We start from the raw sequence: 18,657 nt of genomic DNA, 5'->3' as shown, positions 1-18,657 counted from the left end.
AAATCAAGTGTAGCTTATTGAAAATATGAGGAATTTTTGAATTAAATATTAAATTTAATTGAATAATGCTAATATTAAATTAAATTCATCAATATTAACATGGTTTGTTTTGTTTATTTATAAATATTAATTGTTTTATAATCTATTAGTCAAATTGCTCAACCAAAACTCAAAATAGGCTTTCAATAAGCCGGAATAATTTTAATCGCTAGATTTGTATCACACATGTTTTGCCAACTCTCTGATCCTAACTAATATTATAAATACAAATGTGTGTTTGTTTGTATGTTTGTGATGCTTTCACGCAAAAACCACTCAACCAATTTTGATTTATTTCGATATAGAAATACTTTTGACCAAGGAAAAGCAAATAGGCAACTTTTTGTCGCAAAAATATAACTTTAAGGGTGTAAAATAAAAGATGACACTAGATATGGAGATTTAATCATAGTTACTGTTATATAAATCAAACCCATATGGTGCTAAAATGGATTAAGCCCAAGAAGCAAGAAAGAAATTAGCTAGTAGTTCATAAACTGTGCCCAATTTTCCGACAGGTTTTTATCCTCACCCTCCACAACGTTTTTATTTTATATTTTACGGTCAACATAAAATCAGATGCGTGAAGCAATAAATCGTGCGCATCGATTATAATGATTAATGTAACCTTCGAATATCCACCCGTCCCCTTCAATTACAACCGCCCGCTTTTCCCATTTCCAATCGCCATGTCCACGTATTGTATTGAAAAAACATTCAGTGTTGTTATGTTGTTTGTTTGACATTTGCGCGCGTTACAATCGATAAACTGATTTCAGTTTCGTGCAATGGCAACGAAGTGGAGCGGCGGCGAATAGAATAGAATAAAAAAAAACACTTTGGATTATAGAGGTGATAGTAAAATGTTTACGACTGTGGAGGCGGCGACCACGGGAGTTAATAGATGTTAGGTTGTTAGAATTCTATAAATGTGAAGGCGGTGCTCACCTGTCGATGGATGAAGACGACCGAGCCGAGGAGACGCCATGTACCGCCTTGTCGGTCCACGTGCAGCATGCGCAGGATCTGCAGGAAGCGGATACCTCTTATTGCAGACGTTGCAAATACTTGTCCGTTCGAGCCGTAGGTGAGGACTACTATTGATGCCACTACCACAATTAAATCTAGAAAAGGAAAAAAGTAACAAGTTACAGTTACTTAATTAATATATGCAGCCAGTTAGCGTGTGTTACAACGCGTATAACTCAAGAACGGCTGGGCAGATTTTGATGATCTATGATTTATTGGATTCATCTTCGTGCCAAATAAGAGAATAACTATTAAAATATAAGAAATTGAGCAAGTACGTTGCTCAAAACGTAACTTTTCAACTAAAAAAATGCATTTATGTTTTTAAGACGAATTTTTTCAAAAAATATTTTGCAAAAACCAATTTTCATCTATTATAACATCTCAATACCTCATTATCGTGATATTGAGCAAACAAATCAATACGTGTACAACACAATTGCGTCAAATTTGATATTGTTCCGGGCAGTGTAATGCGTCCGCGATTTAATTACATCGAACCGATATAGATTGTGTACAATGTACATTATTTACACCCGCATACTCGCTGCCGTATACAAGTTGGCCAACACGTGTCCACGTGTCATTTTGTCCTTCGTAAGACAACACCACGTGAATCCACCACTCGAATAACCTAAGCACACTTAAACTAATCAAAATCTTGATCAAATAAACGCGAAAGGTTTATGTTTATACTTTATCCGCAATAAAATAAAATTTACAAAAAACACATGCAATTTTCCTGCAGTACAATGCAAGCATTGCGTGCTTGAGCGCGAAAGAAGCAAGAGGCACCTTTAAAAGCCGAACAGTTTACCTTAATAAAAGCTAAACTACTTATTTATTGATCGGTTGATATTTTCCCTTGGCGGGGGAGCGCGCGGGCACGCCGAGGCCGAAAAGGTGAAGAACGAAGCAAACTGTCCGTCTTTTTCAACTCGCGCGGATTTTCCACGTGCATTTATTTTTCTTCTTTTTAGTATGTAACCCACACCCCAAGGCACTTCCACCACCCGCGTATACTGAGTAGGTATATTACTTTGTTTGTTTTTAGTGCTTCGTGTTGCATTCGCGCATGAAATGTAATTCGCGTCGGCATAAAATGCAAAATGTGTTTTTTCTCAATTTATTAATGAAAGAAACGCAAGTCTAGCCGGGCACGAACTGGGCATCAAACGGGGCGCAATGAATACAAAGCGCGCATTTTAATCTTTTTAATCTTGTTGATGTAACCGTAACGAGTGCTTGAGTTTTAAGACTTTATTTACGACATTGCGTTCATTTCGTTTCGAGTTTTATTGAATTTTTCATGAATTTTATTGCATTCATTGATATTATTTTTATTTAACTATTCATCTACTGATATAAATTATTTTAGTATGAAATAAACTTCGTTTATTAACATTTTATTGAATTTTCTCAATTTAAAATAATATCTACTTCAGTGCCTCGACTATAAACTAAAAGTTTCATTATTCATAAATTCGTGTTATATAATTTTCTCTTTTTTAATGAAAAATTTTTTATTCACTATTGATAAATAAAAATCCAGTGGAATTTTTTCCCATCAGAAACCTTCATAACCTATCTATACAACACGCCTGGACTTTGTTGCAATTCCCATAGCCTTCCGCCCCCTTAAACTTCGGCGGAGCGTCGGAATTGATAGCCGGCGATGATGCCCGCCCGTCCGCACTTATCGATTGACGGCGAACGGCGGCGGCGGCGGTGCTACCGACAATTTTCTGTTTTCGTATGAATTTATCATGAGAGGCGCGCAAGGCATGCCAAGGTAACACACATTATAGGTCATGAGCAGCCCATGACAATAGCCGTCCCGCCGCCGCTGTCCGCGGAACCGTCGGCTAATGATTCGACGTGAATGCCGGAAAAAACACACAACTGCATCGATCGGCAATTTTCGCCTCAAGATACGTGGAGATTGCCAATGGGTCGAAAGCAGCTTTGATTACTTGTTGCATTGTTAAACACCTATTATTTTCGTACTCTAATAACATTATTAGATATTTATGCCGATAGATGGCATATTTTACTATGTCAACACAACATAACCTAGATAATGAAATTTTTAATTGATTTTTTAACAAATTGGGTCAAAATTTTCAGGTTTATCAACACTTTTAATTGTTAAAAGGTGTATTAATTTATATTACTTACCGATAATGCAGATGGGTTTGCGTATGAACCGTAGACGACCAGCAAAACCCATGTATTTGGATCGGCAACCAGCCGACCACAGGCGAATCAAATACTCGACGCCAAAGAACACGACGAGACATATTTCCTGTAACAAAAACCCATCTTAGTTCCGCGAAAGTTAATCACTACTATCAATAACTACAAAAGCAACAAAAGCTCATTGATGCTGTCGACCGCTCATCAAACAACAGCTTTTCAAAGTTTAATTGCTCGTTCAATCAAACATCGATCGACATCAAGCAAAAGCGCGCCTTTTGATCGCCAGCATCATGATTATGATTTTCTAATTTAGTGTAAAGCAAAGGCATGTTAAATTTAAATTGGTAAATTAATAGTGAGCACAGTGTTCAATCACGATGTGAAATAAGTATATAATGAACGGTGAACCCATTGAGTTTCCAACGGGTTATTAAATTTGTTGATAAGGAAAATTATACTTTCAATGTGTGCTGCGTGGATTTTTGCGTCAGGGCTGGCAAATAACAAGCGTGTTCGATGCGAACAAACATCGCAAAAGGGCGCAACGCTTAATTAACACCCGACGCGCACAATTTATGATGATTTATGAAGCAGATGAGTCCAAATCCAATGCGCACGGGGGTAACATCGTTCAATGGCATGTTTGCTTGGATTTCAGAACTGAATTAATTTCATAGCTAATTTAATTTCGAATTGCTCAAGATATAATTATATAAAAACTTTTTATAAAAGTTGGAATTTTAAAGAAGTTAGAAATTCAAAAATTACAAAAGTTGTTAGTTATAAATTTATGTCACTTTGGCATGTAAAAATTTCAAGAAAACAAAGAAAAACACTAAATTGCCAATAAAAGCTAATAACTAACATTTTACTGCATTGTGCAGTTAGTTATACACATTTAACGTACGATGGGTTACATATATTCCGCAACACATCATATTAACCTCAATATAACCTCAAAATGCCACATGAATAACAATAATAATAAATGTAACTAAATTTTTACATAGTAGATTTCAACAAAATAATTCCTTTGGCTTCGCAATAAACTTTTCCTTTCCACACTTCAACAATGTGAAATGAAATGAAATACTGACCGACAATAAGAACCGGGTTGAACTCTTGACATTTTCGTGTACTGCACTCTCTCTCCATTACCACCGGAATTATTTATACGCAGGTCAATTCAACACAATACCCCGCACAGTGTCGGTATGATGAGATATCGAATGTTCTTATTTCTCAATTACGCTCGCCGAGTGATATGTCTATCGACATTCAATCTCACAATCTTTCCACGCCGCAAGGCAATCAATTCGAAAGCGACAATTCACTCCACTAACAAAATAATTGCTTGTGATTGTGTAATTCGGACTAAATTCGAGTGCAAAATCAGCGTGCAACGTAGTTTTCCACACACTGCTTGTAGATATCGTGGTATCTATTTATAAATACGGTACAACTTGTAACAACTTGAATAGTGAATGCAAGTTTTGATAAATAACATTTTGTTTCTACTTACAATCACTTTATAAATGGTGACAACCTGCGAACATTATATCAAACAAGAGGGAGAATATTCGCATGCACGTTGGCGCTTCAGAGTCCAGAGACTTTGAAGCGCGAACATGCATGGTGAGAGGGTGCGTTTTGTCTCTAATGGAAGCCCAGTTTTGCCTATGTATGTAAGTATTTCGAGTGCGCGCATTCATTTGTCGGCCTAAACATCTAGACACTTAAAAAGTGACACATTCATGGAAGACATCGATGCAAACAGCAAGTTTTATTCATACGCATGCGCGTGGTACTTACCATCCAGAAGAGGGTTTCGTTGGCGAAATCTTGATACGTGTCGATTGTCGATAGTACGCTAAATATCAGGCACACCAGGACCAGCATGAATCTGTTAACGAATAAAAAATAATTCATTAAATTAAAAATTTAAATTCAAATTAATTTTTTGTTTTATTTTAAATCTCATTGTGAATTGCATTGCGGTCAGCATTTCCTCATTGGTGGTATGCTTCTAAAAACAGCAGAAAATTTAATATTTCATACTCGAAGCGCAGCGAATTGTTTTAAAACACTGCCCGCTGATTTGCGATGCAAGTAAACTGCAGGCAGTATTTTTAGCCGATGTGCATGCATTCTGTTTTCCTTGGTTGGATTAATTTTTTTTTGGCGTTGCGCATGTTGAATATGCGAAAATATTCAACAAAAGTTGAAATATCTATAAATTTGTTATTGACGCATTGCAAATTGTTTGAATTTTGAATGTTTACTGACGCGTACTCAATAAATAATTTGGCGCGCTTGTTAACTAATTAGTGTGTTATGTTACGTTTTTGATTATAAAATATTAATAAACGATACAATATTTAATTTATTTGAATGTTTTGAATAATGAATAATTGTTATAAATTATTAAATTTTTGGAAAAATAATTCACGGGAATAAATATTTATATTTTAGTGGCATACCCTGTTATGCAGGGTCGTTAAAATAATTTTTTTAATCAAAATATTTTATATTTAATGTGTATAGAGGTATAAATTCGAAAACTGTCGTGTTAGTTACAACGTTTATAACTTAAGAATGTCTAGGCAAATTTTGATAATTTATGATTTATTAGATTTATTACCATTCCGAACAGCAGAATAACTAATAAAGTATCAAAAATTATTATTTAAAGATATAAAAAAAATGTTTGAATCATCATAAAATCATTAAAATCAACAAATTATTTGTTTATTGCACTTTTGATTTATAGTCCTCAAAATATCCGAGTATCTACCTATAAATGATTTACGAGAATGTCTAGATAAGTTTGTAATATTTACCATTGTAATTTTATTATTGCACTCTTTTCTTATTTTATAAGCGCATCGACGAGCGGCAGTAAATTCGGTGCCATCGCGCGACCGGCACGACACTATAAATGTCATATCACTCCGCATCGACGGCACTGCGCCATTTCGGCGTTAATTATACGCACGGCGCGCTCGTAAACCGCAGCCGGAATAAAAAGCAAACAGAGACTTTTATTAAGCATAAATCAATATATGCACTCTTTTTTGCGGCGCGCGCGACGTCGGCGAGCGGATGAAAATTTAATAACGAATGCAAACGCAACGCAAATATATGCGAAAATGTAAAAATCGCAAACCAAAACACACATGATGGAATTTCATCATGTACAACTGCCTCATCTGTCAGCGGGCATGACAGGATTTAGGCGGGGTGATGGGTAACATTCTAGTAATGGAATTTGTTTCGGTTAAAACACGTCAAACCTCAATCTCACTCAGTTTATCAAATTTTAAAAACACCAAAATCAACATCGGCTTTATCATGTTAACATTAACTAACAATAATTGTTAGTATTTAGATATTGCAGTTTTTGTTCTCAACTAGTACTTATATAATCCTTAATTTTAATTTAAAAAAAATTAACAATGTTTAAAATGCATTTTAATGCCATCTAGGTGTGACTTAAATAACTCGCTTATTTTTCAATCTTCAAGTAATATTTTTGCAATAAAAGGCGGTTTTGCTATTTTCCTTGCAATTTCTTCACATTTTCTCATTTTTTTGAGCTTTTGTCAGACTTCTACAAATATTTCAAAACCAAAAACAGCAAAATCGATCCAACAATTTTCTAGTTTTACTGACATTAACAAATTTAATACTAAAGCAAGATAAATAAAATGTATACTTTTTATAATCAAAGTTTTTCTTTACTACCAAGACACAAAAATGCAATTTCAATGCAAATTCCAATAAAAATTAATTCTCGCCCAAAGTCTCATAATAAACATTATCTCTTGCAGCACATTTTAAGTTTATTGTCAATGTTATCGCCGTTTTCCGCCGCCGTGCGTGTTCATCGCACATTTTATGCGCGCGTTTGCATACTTTGAGCACAAAATGCACAACACTTTGCATCCGTAGGGGTTGTAAACTGCGCACGACGTTTGATCGTACTGCGTATTTTTATGCCTCAAAGTTGCCGACGTTGACGACATAAAAGCACCTTCCAACGCAAGCAGTCCTGAATTTGAAGCCTGAAGTTTCACCAAACTTCGTGTAACAAGTGGCAGGCGTGCGCAAAAAAATCCACCAGTCGCGAAACGAGTCAGTGAAAACTGTGCACGACTTCAATCTTTACAAGAAACTAGACGGGGGAATGTGCAAAACGAAGAAATAAACGAGTTCACAGCTCATGACACATGGCAAATCTGAACGCACGCAACTGCCAAACTAGCTTTCGTGTTCGCGAGTTGAGTTGAGTTTCGGAATGATTTCGACTGAATTCAACTCCAGAGTCAACTTTACGGTTTGCGAGACATGCGGGCGCATGTTAAATTTATCGATCCGTGTCGAGGTGAAACACAATCCAGAAGCCCAAGTCTCAGTCGCATTCTGAACGCATAGTCATCGTTCTAATCATTCCCGTTTTCTCGTCGTTCACGTGCCAATTTGTTTGCGTCTAGCGGCCTATTTTGCGATGAGTAACATCGACAATAAATTCCGGAACGCTTGGGTTTGCGCACGGAAGCGCAGGACAAACATGTTGCGAGCGCGCAGGACGTTGAGCCGGGGGGAGAAAACGCACGAAAGGACGAAATGTATGCACATGCCGGCTGTGTTCTCTGTGTGACGGCGGGTGTAATTTGCATATTTAGCGTCAAGTCTGCGTTTCGGAACATCTGCGTCACTTTGAATACGCGTACACACAACGAGAGTCAACATTTCTCGTGCTGAAAAGTCACAAGGAGAAATATTTAAAGGGGAAAGAGGATATCTTAAAGTAAATTTAATAAAATTTAAAATATCAGTAAAATCTAACCTAAAATGCATATACTTAGTTAATTAGTGTTGCCATTTATGAGTAAACTCTGGAATTGTATTTTTTTTACAATGCGCACTTTATACAATAGAATAATTTATAATTATTATGAAAACTAACAAAATTGCCATTTAAATAGCAACATTTACATTTTAAAGTTTGCCTGCGCTCCGGAAATTGCCCCAAGTTGACATATTAAATCCGAATGCGTTTAAGTGCACCCGAGCGCGATTTAAGTTATGAGAAGCCGCACAAAATTAAACTTCACGAGCGTATAACAAGACTGCTCCGAACTTCAATGTAGTCCGTCTTATGGAAAGTTGCACCGTGGCACGCAAAATGCGCGGCCAATGTGATTACTACTTTTGTGTACTTAAGCGCAAACGTGTGCCTGAATTTGCGCGAAATTCACCCGAATTGGAATTTCGCGTTTTTGCCATATTTGCGCACGCAAAGCGGATAAATCACGCAATTAGAAGTGGATTTTACTGCGAAACATGAGTCATAACCTAGTTTCGATACTTTTCTTAATTAGAAACTGGTACCAATACGTTCTTAGAAATCATCAAAACAATTTTTTGTGAAACAGATAAAAATTTGATGAAATTTTTAGTATTTTATGAGATGTACTGTATAAAAATTATCTCTGTGGGCATACCAAGCGGGAATAGAGCGTTCGCCGCCCACCACATGGGAATAATAATCGCGATTGTTTTAAACGACGCCGCCGCACGCAATTACAACTTTTGTGTGCTGCCTATCCACCTGCCCACCCCCTATGGTTTTGTCTCTACCAGAAACCCGCTCGTGAGTTGGCGTGTGCGTGTCGGCCGGCGGTATACGTTTTTTTTTATTCGCGTAAATTGTTTCGCTCCGCTTTGCGATGAGGCCCGAAAATTATTGTTATTGCTCACGATAAACATGCACCCAGACCGCAATGCATGCAGAAATCAAATTAACTGCTCCAAGAAATGAAACAATCGGATTTCTGTAATCCCTTTTCATTTTCCTGCAAAGTAAAACACAAAAAACAAAAATGGGGCGAAAATGTTGTTCACAATGTAACAAAGAAGTGACTAATGATTATAATTAAGTTGAATGTAGTTTCACGTGACCACAAATACCGAAAAAAGTAATAATTACAAGGTATTTATCGATGTGTAATCATCTAGAACAAAAATTACGCCGCGTATTCTAGATTTTCATCAAAATACGCTGCGAATAGAAATATTTTTATCAATTTGAAAAATCTAACCAAGTTTTATGGCTACACTGAATATTTATGACGTGTTTTAATTTATTTTTGTTCGTACACATATTAATTTTATGATTTAATGACTTGATTGTGTATAAATAGTCGCCAAACATGCAAATACGCAAAATTCTTTGCTTTTTACGTCCGAAAATACAAAATATAACACAGAATGCTTCGCCCCTTTGACTCATTTTCTTTCGGCAATTAAAACTATCGCCAGAGGTCGTAAAAGTCATAAAATTAAGACCCGCACTTGAACTAACTTAATTATTATGTTAATCACGGCGACATTTGCATATCACACACCGTCTCGCGCAGATTTGCATTTACTAGATGCGAATTTAGATTGGTTTCAAGTGGCGCGCTCGCATTTAACATATTTTAGTGTTTCGCCACTTTTTCCATTCAGACTTTTTGCCCTTTTCAGCCACCAACAGTAATTTCATTTAAATAAACAAGTGCCTGTAATAAGCGACAAGTGAAACATGTGAATGTTGAAATATCGCGACGATTATTATAAATTATAGCTACAAACTAAATGATGTTGTAAATGATTGTTTCAAAACGTGTTCGAGAAATGAGAAAATTATTTTCTTTTGCGATAAGAGTGAATTATTACGGCGGTTACAAGTTGCGATTAATGGTAGATTAAAGTTTATTGTGTTATTAGTCGAGAATGTCCCGCAAAGTTGATATAAAGTTGCTTACTTTCGTTTTCTTTGACTGGTTCACTGCTCGTTAATTATTTCCATGTTTGGTATTAACTTGACACTTGACCTTGCAGTATAAAAAAAGTAATCGACTAATTTCATGGGTTGTTTTAGGTTTTTCTTTTGATTTCTTTGATTATTTTGGTCAATGTTAAATGTCAGTAATTCTCGGTAAGTATTGAGCAGTTTTTAATTTTTTTTTTATTGTTTTTGTTGTTTTTATTGAAGGATAGAATACAAAACAGTTATCAAATACGGAAATCCATAACCTATAACGATATCACGTGGAAATGCACACAAAAAAGCGTGGTTCTACAGAATTCCGCACAAAGCAACGGAACAAACTACCAGATAATGGCATCCTGTCTAAAAATACCAACGTTATATTGCGCGCGTTGGCTCGCGGTCGACCTATCACGTCGCCGGCGTATTGAAGCATTCATTTCGTTTGAATCGTACAACACAAAACTCAAAAAGTGTTGCCACCGCGCCGAGGAGGTCACGAGAGTATTCGTTAAATACTGCGCGCTGTTAACGAGCCGCCGCAATGAATGCGCGTGCCCAAGAGTCGAATGCACGACGCGACACTTTTCAGCGGCGCAATTTTTCTTTTCAGCACCCGCGGTTTAATTGCCAGCGCCGGCGCGGCGCACAGGTGCGGATCGGGGATGTAATGTGGTCGCCACGGGGAAACCATTAACATTACAGAAGTGCTGTGTTATTTACGACCAAGAGAGGATAATCATACTTGAAGATATTTGAAAAATTCAACAATTCATAAATTTCTTCAAATTTTATAATAAATTATAATTAATTAATTAATTTCCACGTGTATGTTTTAGTGCAGGATGCATGATGCACATATAATGCGTAAGTATAACATTAATGCCTTCGGCGGCGACCGGAAAAGCGAGAGTAGTAGGTACCACCGACAGCAATCTGGGTCGTTTGCGCTCTTTCGCGTGTTTGTCGTCGTGTTTTCTGCGCGCTGGGTACTTTAATGTTTCGATTATGAACACGCCGGGGCACACGAGGAGCCCTGGCGACAGCGCATTACAGGCGGACTTCCATTAGCGCCCGACTTCCAACTTGTCGAGAGCAAAGCCAAGCGAGAAGTTGTTGCTGCTGTTGGTTTTCCTCCAGCTTATGCGATCAACAAACAGTCAACATGTACCTTAGTACTTACACAACTAGTCCTAATATAAAATTATATATAAAAATTTATTTTTTACTTTTATTCTATTATTGATTTGGTTTTAATGTTTGATTCATGATGAAAAAGGTGTAAAAATAGTTGACCTTCGTACACCCTTGTCGCATTTTTCGTCAATAATCACCACCCTTGGCTCTGCTATCGGTTAAAACGAACGCAAACAAACCCTTCCGTGCTTTTTTTTCTAGTCCGACAGTGATTTGGCGTTAATGTGTGATCGGGCCGGTGACAAAACGAGCGCCATTAATGAGCCGTGTTAACAACAGGACGCCGTATGGATTTTCGCGCTAGCGCGCCGCCCGCGGGGAAAAGCGTGGAAATGCTTGCCATTAACGTACCCCGACAACTCAAAACGCATTAAATACATTAACGCACAAAACGTGGTTCAATATTAGACACAGTCGGTTATAAACGGCAAATTTAACAGAAAAAAATTGAAAAATTTAAAACTTCACACAACTATGACTTAAAAATGATTTTTTTTACTATTTCAACGTGTTAATAGCATAAGACTAACACAATACACAGTGGTAGGCAAGCATATATACCCTAATTCCACAAAACATAACCTTAAATACTCACTACTCAATTATTTTGGCTAAAATTCGAAAAAGTAAAAAAAAATATCCTAAAAATTAATGTCATTGAATTCTGTCATTATTCTACTTAAAAATAACCTCAAAACAATTCTATTCTATTTATTCTTTTGTTGTTTACGTAAACATTTGGTATATAACACGCAAATCTAAATATGCGTGTTTCATGTACTCGATGATGATAAATGACGAATTACTGGAACCGTAACTCGGTTAGCAGGTGGAAAATGGAAAAACGCGTGACACAACATTTTCGAACAGTGTTACAATGAACCACGTCACATTTGTGGCGTTGTTCTTTTTTATCACGCTAGTGTACCGTCACGAAATTTCTTCACGAACAAGACCAACAATTAGAGATGATTAATCACACGCGTAGTGGGCGCATGAATATGGAAACCGCACGGGCACGAATTCGAAATGCCGTGTGTATATTTCCTCATTTATTTTATCGAGTTATCCAGCGCAGCAAAAAGCCAAAAAACATTGTTATTCGCATGTTTGCATCAAGTTTGACTTACAAAACCTCACTAAAGAACTAACATGTAAACCAAAAACGAAATTGTGGGCATAAGTGATTGTGGTGCCCTTCATCCATCACTTTGCGGCCGCGTGTATCGAAAGATATCAATTATTCATTAAGTTTTTGGGATTTTTTACCGTTTTCGAGGGCGTCAAGCACGTTTGATGGAGTATTTCATACCGCGACCCTGGATATACATACCTACAAATGAAGTAATTTGATATTGGCTTCATTACCTGCGACCAAAATTACTTTTCGTGTTGAACCAACTTTTGTATTTTCTGCTTGGAAAGCATGCGTAATTCATCAAAGCAACAACATTCATGTTTTCGTACGACATTGTCATTTTGACAACGTGTATCACCTCGTTATTTATGCCCGCCAACGTTTTTCAATCGTTTTCAGCGTCGTAAACAATGTTTGCACGCATGTGAGGCGTGTGCATGAATACATAACTTTTCATCGCACAATAAATCATTTTAATATGTCATTTATATATTCTTATCAATGCGTAGATACTCACACAGTGAAATGATAGATGAAGCATATCCACCCGGTGGGATGTTCTAGAAACACATAAGTCCGCTCCTGCACCGTCTTCCCTTTTTTGTGATGAAAGACGTATTTCGCCTTAAAAGCTTGATCGATGGGTAGATAAATGGGGTAGTATGGGTCGGGGACACCACGTGGCGGGACGCCATCTTCAGCGTCGCCTGGGCCACTGTCAGGACCGACGATTTCATCATCGTCATCGTCGTCATCCACATCGGCGGGTGCCACCACATCCTGGTGTTTAGCATTCCGGGAAAAACGTTGTTTGCGACGTAGAGGCGTCGGGACACGTTTGTGGTGTGCCTCAAAGATGCGCGGACAACGATGGCCGCGTAATCGCGACAGGAACGGCAAACGTTCCGGATGGTCACAATCGGTGAGATCATCTTCACTCCTTTTTGATTTTCCAATAAATTAAATCCATTTATTATGAAGAAAATCGAAGAGAAAGTTGATTTTAATTCATTGATGCTTCACCATTTGACAGATTACTCGTAAATGCTACCGCGCATGCGCATTGCATATTAATGTAATGCAAATGACTCTACTTGACATTAGAATTCAATTATAAAGTAATCGGAAACCGATCGAATTGTGCATTTCAACATGCAATCTCTTCGCCGAAGAAGATTATCGTGGTTTGGATCGTTCCTTATTCATGAGCGCGTAAATCACAGCGAAATTATTACCAGCGAAGTGTGGTCGAAAACGTGATTAATTAATATTCAGCAAACGTTTCATTATTACTGCACCGACTTCAATTCATGTTTAACGATTTACATAACTATCAAACGCTTACTGAGCAAAAATAAGATATCGATAAATTTTTTATTTTGCGGTGGAAATTGTAACGTAAATATAAATTAATTGCTTTCCGACGGGCGATACGACCGTTATCAGTACCTCGAGAGCACGTTATATCCATAAATCACTCGCCGGAGCGCATCCGCCACTTCCTCGGAGATTTTCAAGACTTTACTTTTACTTTTTGCCACTTTGCAGTGAAACGAAAAGTTGTGCCGCTGCGGGACGCGATAATCACAAATAATGCATGGAATAAACAAGAATCAAGAATATAAAACTACTCTCGAAAATAAAATTGAGATAAAAAGGCGTTGAAAGTAAAGTGGTTGCGATAATAATCTTAAATATATTTTCTGTTGCGCATGCGCAGTAGGTTTTAACCAGTTTTCTGTCAATTTCATACCAGGCGGCTCGGTTATTACCTATCCTCTCTCGTGTCCACGCAGACATCCTGATGGTAGACGTCGGCAGCGTCCTCGATATGATTGACGGGCGACTTGAGCACGCTCAGCACCAAGTCCTCCCCCGTGCCCGCCGGCGCAGTCCTGTCGTCGTAGGCCTTCGTCGAGGCGGGTTGCGCTAGCATAATAAACAACCAAGAAAAACGCTTTGAGTGTCACAGCACGTGGCGGCTCGGCGTGGTGGTGGTGGTGGTGGTGATCGCGGTAGTGGCGGTGGTTGTGGAGGTGGTGAGCGTGAGCTTGTTCGCGAACGATTGCTTTGTTTTGTGCGCTCGCATTTCTCTCAACTCCGGCCTCGCTCTCTCGTCTTTTGCAACAACAACGGACAACAATACTGGGGGATTTCGGCGCTCGGCTCTCGACCCTCTGCGATTTTAGCGTTTAGCCGCGCGCGCGGCGTGTTAATTGATTAGTCAACATCGATTTCGACACAAGCACAATCCGACAATGCGCGAGCACGACACAACGAGCACAACTCTATCACACACCTAGAAAAAACACACAGACGGTGAGAAAATCGCAGTCGAATCGAGCGCGCACTTTCAAAACGCCGACAGCCTTAAGCAAATTAAAATTATTTTCCCAAAAAAAGCAAATTTAACACAAAAAATCTATAAATTTATCAAAATAAAACAAAAATTTAAATTTTTGCAAACAGAAGAAACATGAACAAGCAAACAAAGCGATGCGCAGATATTTTTTCATTCAGAATTTTTCTCGCTAATTTCTTCATCAATTTTTTTTAGTTATTTCCGCTTGTCGCTGGTGGGCTTACCGGAATGCCGCCGCTCTCCACCTGTTGGATTAGGGATCGGCACCAGGCTCAGCTTGCGCGACGTCCTGTAGAGGTTCTCCTGCTCCGAGCGATTCATATCGCCGAAGAGCATCACCAACGACGAGACCATCTGAGCGAGCGGGATTCGCGAATAGTGCGCAATATCATTGCAAGCGCACAAGTATCAAATAATTCACCTTCAATATTTCCCTTTATATTCTCTCACAAACATTGTTTTGATGTTCCTGTGACTTGTCAGTCAGGATAATGAATTCGGGCCTTGCTTCTACATAATTAAAATGTGTTACGCCCTCGTTTGCCTTTGCCGAATTAATTCCAGGGGTTTAATTGTCGTTTGTCAATCCTTGTCTACTCTTCACTTTAAGAAGCTTAAGTCCCGGACGAATGATAACAAACCACACTCACACACACACACAAACACACAAACACAATAATAATCCACTGAATATGTTTGATTAGTTGATTTAAAGTCCTGGATCCTTCTTCTTTGTGCGTTGTGCGTTGTAAATCCCACACTACCGATCGATATCCCCGATCGATATTGACGTAATATCGCAGAATGACGTAGTTGAATTATTTAAGCGTGCACAGCGGGTGGAGGGGGTGGTGGATGGCTGGGCGCGCGCGTAATATATTGTACGTTAATTGCGGTCGATTAATTATGCAGCGCGGACGGCGCTCACTCACACTCGGCGCGCTCGCGGACACCGCGGACCGCTCGCTCTCCTCGATGACGACGATTCGCGAAGCAGGCCGTCCGCGAACTGGGAACCAACTGTTGGCCCGCGCGGCGCGCACACGCCACGGACCACCCTGCCGTCGCGCGCCGCCACTCTTGTGCGCGCCTGCCGCCGCCAGCCACCTGCGCGCCTGCCTCGCCATCGATTCCGTCGGCGGACTATGAGTGTGCTTCGTGCCACACTTGCAATGATACTAAATATTATTATTTTTGTGTTCTAATATTCAAGACTAGAAACACGTTATTCTATAAATTTATTGTTTTATTTGCATTTTAACCTGGTTTATAGCTGTCAGTTGGTAAAAATGAGGTTATGAGTGGTTGACATGTGAACTAACCTAAGTTTTGAGCAATTGTACTTGTTTTTTATGTCTAAAACTTGCCATAATGAGTTTCTGTAGGAGTTATTTGATTTGTTATAGGTATATTTTGTGGGAAATAATAAAGTTTTAGACACGTGAAACCAAATATTTTATGCCATAACCTCGAAATATAAAAGTTAGAACATAAAAAGTAATTCTTTTCACAAATTTCCTTGTTTTAAAGCCAAAAACGATGAAAATATTCTAATTTAAAATATATTTGTGTTATTCTGGTGTATTTTGAACACAATTCTTTAAAAATATAACCTTAAAGCAGGAAAAAGCACCTAAAAATAAATATTAACCCCTTTTTCACTTTATTTTCTTTGCCGTCAAAAAATCAACCATAAAATGCGCCGTAATCCATATTAATGTACTTTATACAACTATTGTAATCCTCCTAAAATAAATATTTATACTATACAACGTTCCTTCCTCGAAAAAAGCAACAAAAACCTCGTTATTGTGTAAATATTTCATTCTTTGATTAAATCCAATAAAAATTCCATGATATGATTTAGCGCATTTTCGTATAAAAACAGAAAAAAAATTAAAGAAATAAAGTCCTTGGCGCCCCGAAAGAATTTCCACCCTTGCTAAATTTAGTGCAGCCCACAATGTCACACTCGCAGTACGCGCTGCGAACATTTCCATTTACATTTTCATTATTTTCATTTTCGTTTCCATTTGTTTTCGTCGCGCGCGCAGATAGACGTCGCGAAATAAACGCCGGCGGGCCGCGATGCGCGAGGACGAAGGAAATGACAGTCCGCAACAATGCCCGCCGCTATAACAGTATGATGCGCGCCATGCAAGGACGTAACGATTTTCCACGACCACACAATAAGAAAATTGCAAAATATTAAAAACGTTAACATAGGCAACCGCACACACACATATTACTTGCATAATAGGTTATGTTTGGTTAGGTTTATCACAACTGAATGTAATACAAGATTTAATTTCTAATTATTCAAGTTGGATGAATAAAACAGCAGTGTAATGTAGCAGTTTGACAGACTTTCGTCGTGTTTTGTAATTTCGCCTAATGTTTCCAACATGGCACGCATTTACACACGCGTTTGTTCATGCGCATATTAAATCGAATATTCACTAGTGACGGGACCGCGCCTTGCGCATAAATAATTTGCCCAATTGTGAATTATTAATTTATCCCTCATTCCTCACCGGGTAGGCAACCCGCAGGCGTCCGGAACTGCTCCTCACATGGGCGCAACGTTTGATATCCGAACTCATCATTAACTCATTTCGATTTTGCGTTGCGAGTTTTCGATTCGCAGGCAGCGCCAGCCATTAAATTAACAAACAACAAACAACCATCGCGTAACTAACCAGGCATGAGCGGGTTGAATGAGGCGAAACTGATGAACAATGTACGGTGCGTACCACTGCCAGCCGCAGTGAGATGAATAGCAAAGAAGGAGGATATCCAGCGACGTTATACAATTAGCTTTATTTTGCTCATGAGCACGATAGAACGTGATCCAGGCACGGGCGTGTTTCACGTGCGCGCTTAATCAAGTGGAAAATGTGGATTTTCGGCTCGATTACTTTCGCCCGCTGCCGCTACCGCCGCCGCCGCCTATACCTTTGCTGTGACCTTTATTAATTATTACCAATTGCTAATTGCCATGGCGAGACCTACGTGTGTGCATAGGATTAATTAATTGAACCCTACCTATTCCCAAACAAAACATAATCTTAAATATAAAAACGCCAATAAATTTTGTACGCGATGAAGAAATATCACAATGTAAATCAATTTATTTTGAAAACCAATTTATTGCGATTGTTTAAAATTTAATTAGAAAAGAAATAAAAAAGCAGCGTCAAAATTAATTTCTTGTTTTTTTTTTGACTTATTATATGCCAAATTTGTTAATAAAACTCCAAAGTTTTGTTTAAAAACATGAAAACTGCTTGTGAATCACCTTAGCGCCATCTAGGTATGAATTATATAACTATAATGATGAGTGAATCTCTATATTAACTTCCAACCCTTATTTTACACCTTTTAAGTAATATTTTTACAATAAAAAGTGGTCTATATCATTTTCATTGGTCAAAATTATATGTGTACCAAAATTTATCAAAATTGCTTTAGTGGTTTTTGCGTGAAAGCGTCACAAACAAACAAAAACAAGCTCCCATTTACATTTTTTGCATTTTTTGCAATTTGACAGTGATAACAACAAATCTATTGCTGAAATAATTATGTTACTAAAAGATACCGATTTTCCTTTACTACCGACCAACTATATTACTAATGACCTTTTGTTTTTCGCATCAAATGTCAATGTTCCACCCACAACATAAAAAAAAAACACCGTATACATAAATAATTCAAATAGAGTACTCTTATATAAAAATTTAATATTGTATCAAGTGAATTGATTTGTAAAATCCTCAAAGTAGGCGCGGCGCGTGTTGTTCAATGTCCTGGTGCCTGCTTGAGGTTCTCGAAGTTCACACATGGAACCCAGGATGATGCGGAGGATGCGGTTACACA

General features: G+C 38.1%; 1 protein-coding gene and 1 long non-coding RNA gene across 7 annotated transcripts in view; one reads left to right on the top strand and one right to left on the bottom strand.

The window, feature by feature from the left end:
- The window catches only part of KCNQ (KCNQ potassium channel), a 55,025-nt gene that overhangs the window by 6,513 nt on the left and 29,855 nt on the right, over positions 1 to 18,657 (bottom strand). For 2 of the 6 annotated variants that reach the window (XM_065303642.1, XM_065303643.1), the window contains exons 1-7: positions 15,006 to 15,787; positions 14,192 to 14,348; positions 12,937 to 13,359; positions 5,080 to 5,170; positions 4,790 to 4,813; positions 3,247 to 3,373; positions 988 to 1,163 (exon numbers count right to left, since the gene is read on the bottom strand). In XM_065303642.1, coding sequence (XP_065159714.1) covers positions 988 to 1,163; positions 3,247 to 3,373; positions 4,790 to 4,813; positions 5,080 to 5,170; positions 12,937 to 13,359; positions 14,192 to 14,348; positions 15,006 to 15,135 — 1,128 coding nt within the window. In that variant the 5' untranslated portion in view covers positions 15,136 to 15,787. Of the gene's footprint in view, positions 1 to 987; positions 1,164 to 3,246; positions 3,374 to 4,789; positions 4,814 to 5,079; positions 5,171 to 12,936; positions 13,360 to 14,191; positions 14,349 to 15,005; positions 15,788 to 18,657 lie in introns of those variants that run through there. The other 4 variants (XM_065303645.1, XM_065303646.1, XM_065303644.1 and 1 more) reach the window with 3 other exon arrangements.
- On the top strand, positions 14,380 to 15,320 carry LOC135792884 (uncharacterized). Its single transcript, XR_010548483.1, has 2 exons — positions 14,380 to 14,738; positions 14,977 to 15,320. It is a non-coding gene; the product is annotated as an uncharacterized lncRNA (long non-coding RNA).

The sequence above is a fragment of the Atheta coriaria genome, unplaced genomic scaffold (genome assembly GCF_025399875.1).
Source record: "Atheta coriaria isolate IRGN ID8LTWV9N9 unplaced genomic scaffold, Caltech_Dcor_3.1 hic_scaffold_5_pilon, whole genome shotgun sequence".
Taxonomy (NCBI): domain Eukaryota; kingdom Metazoa; phylum Arthropoda; class Insecta; order Coleoptera; family Staphylinidae; genus Dalotia; species Dalotia coriaria.
This window is presented reverse-complemented; position numbering and strand designations above follow the sequence as displayed.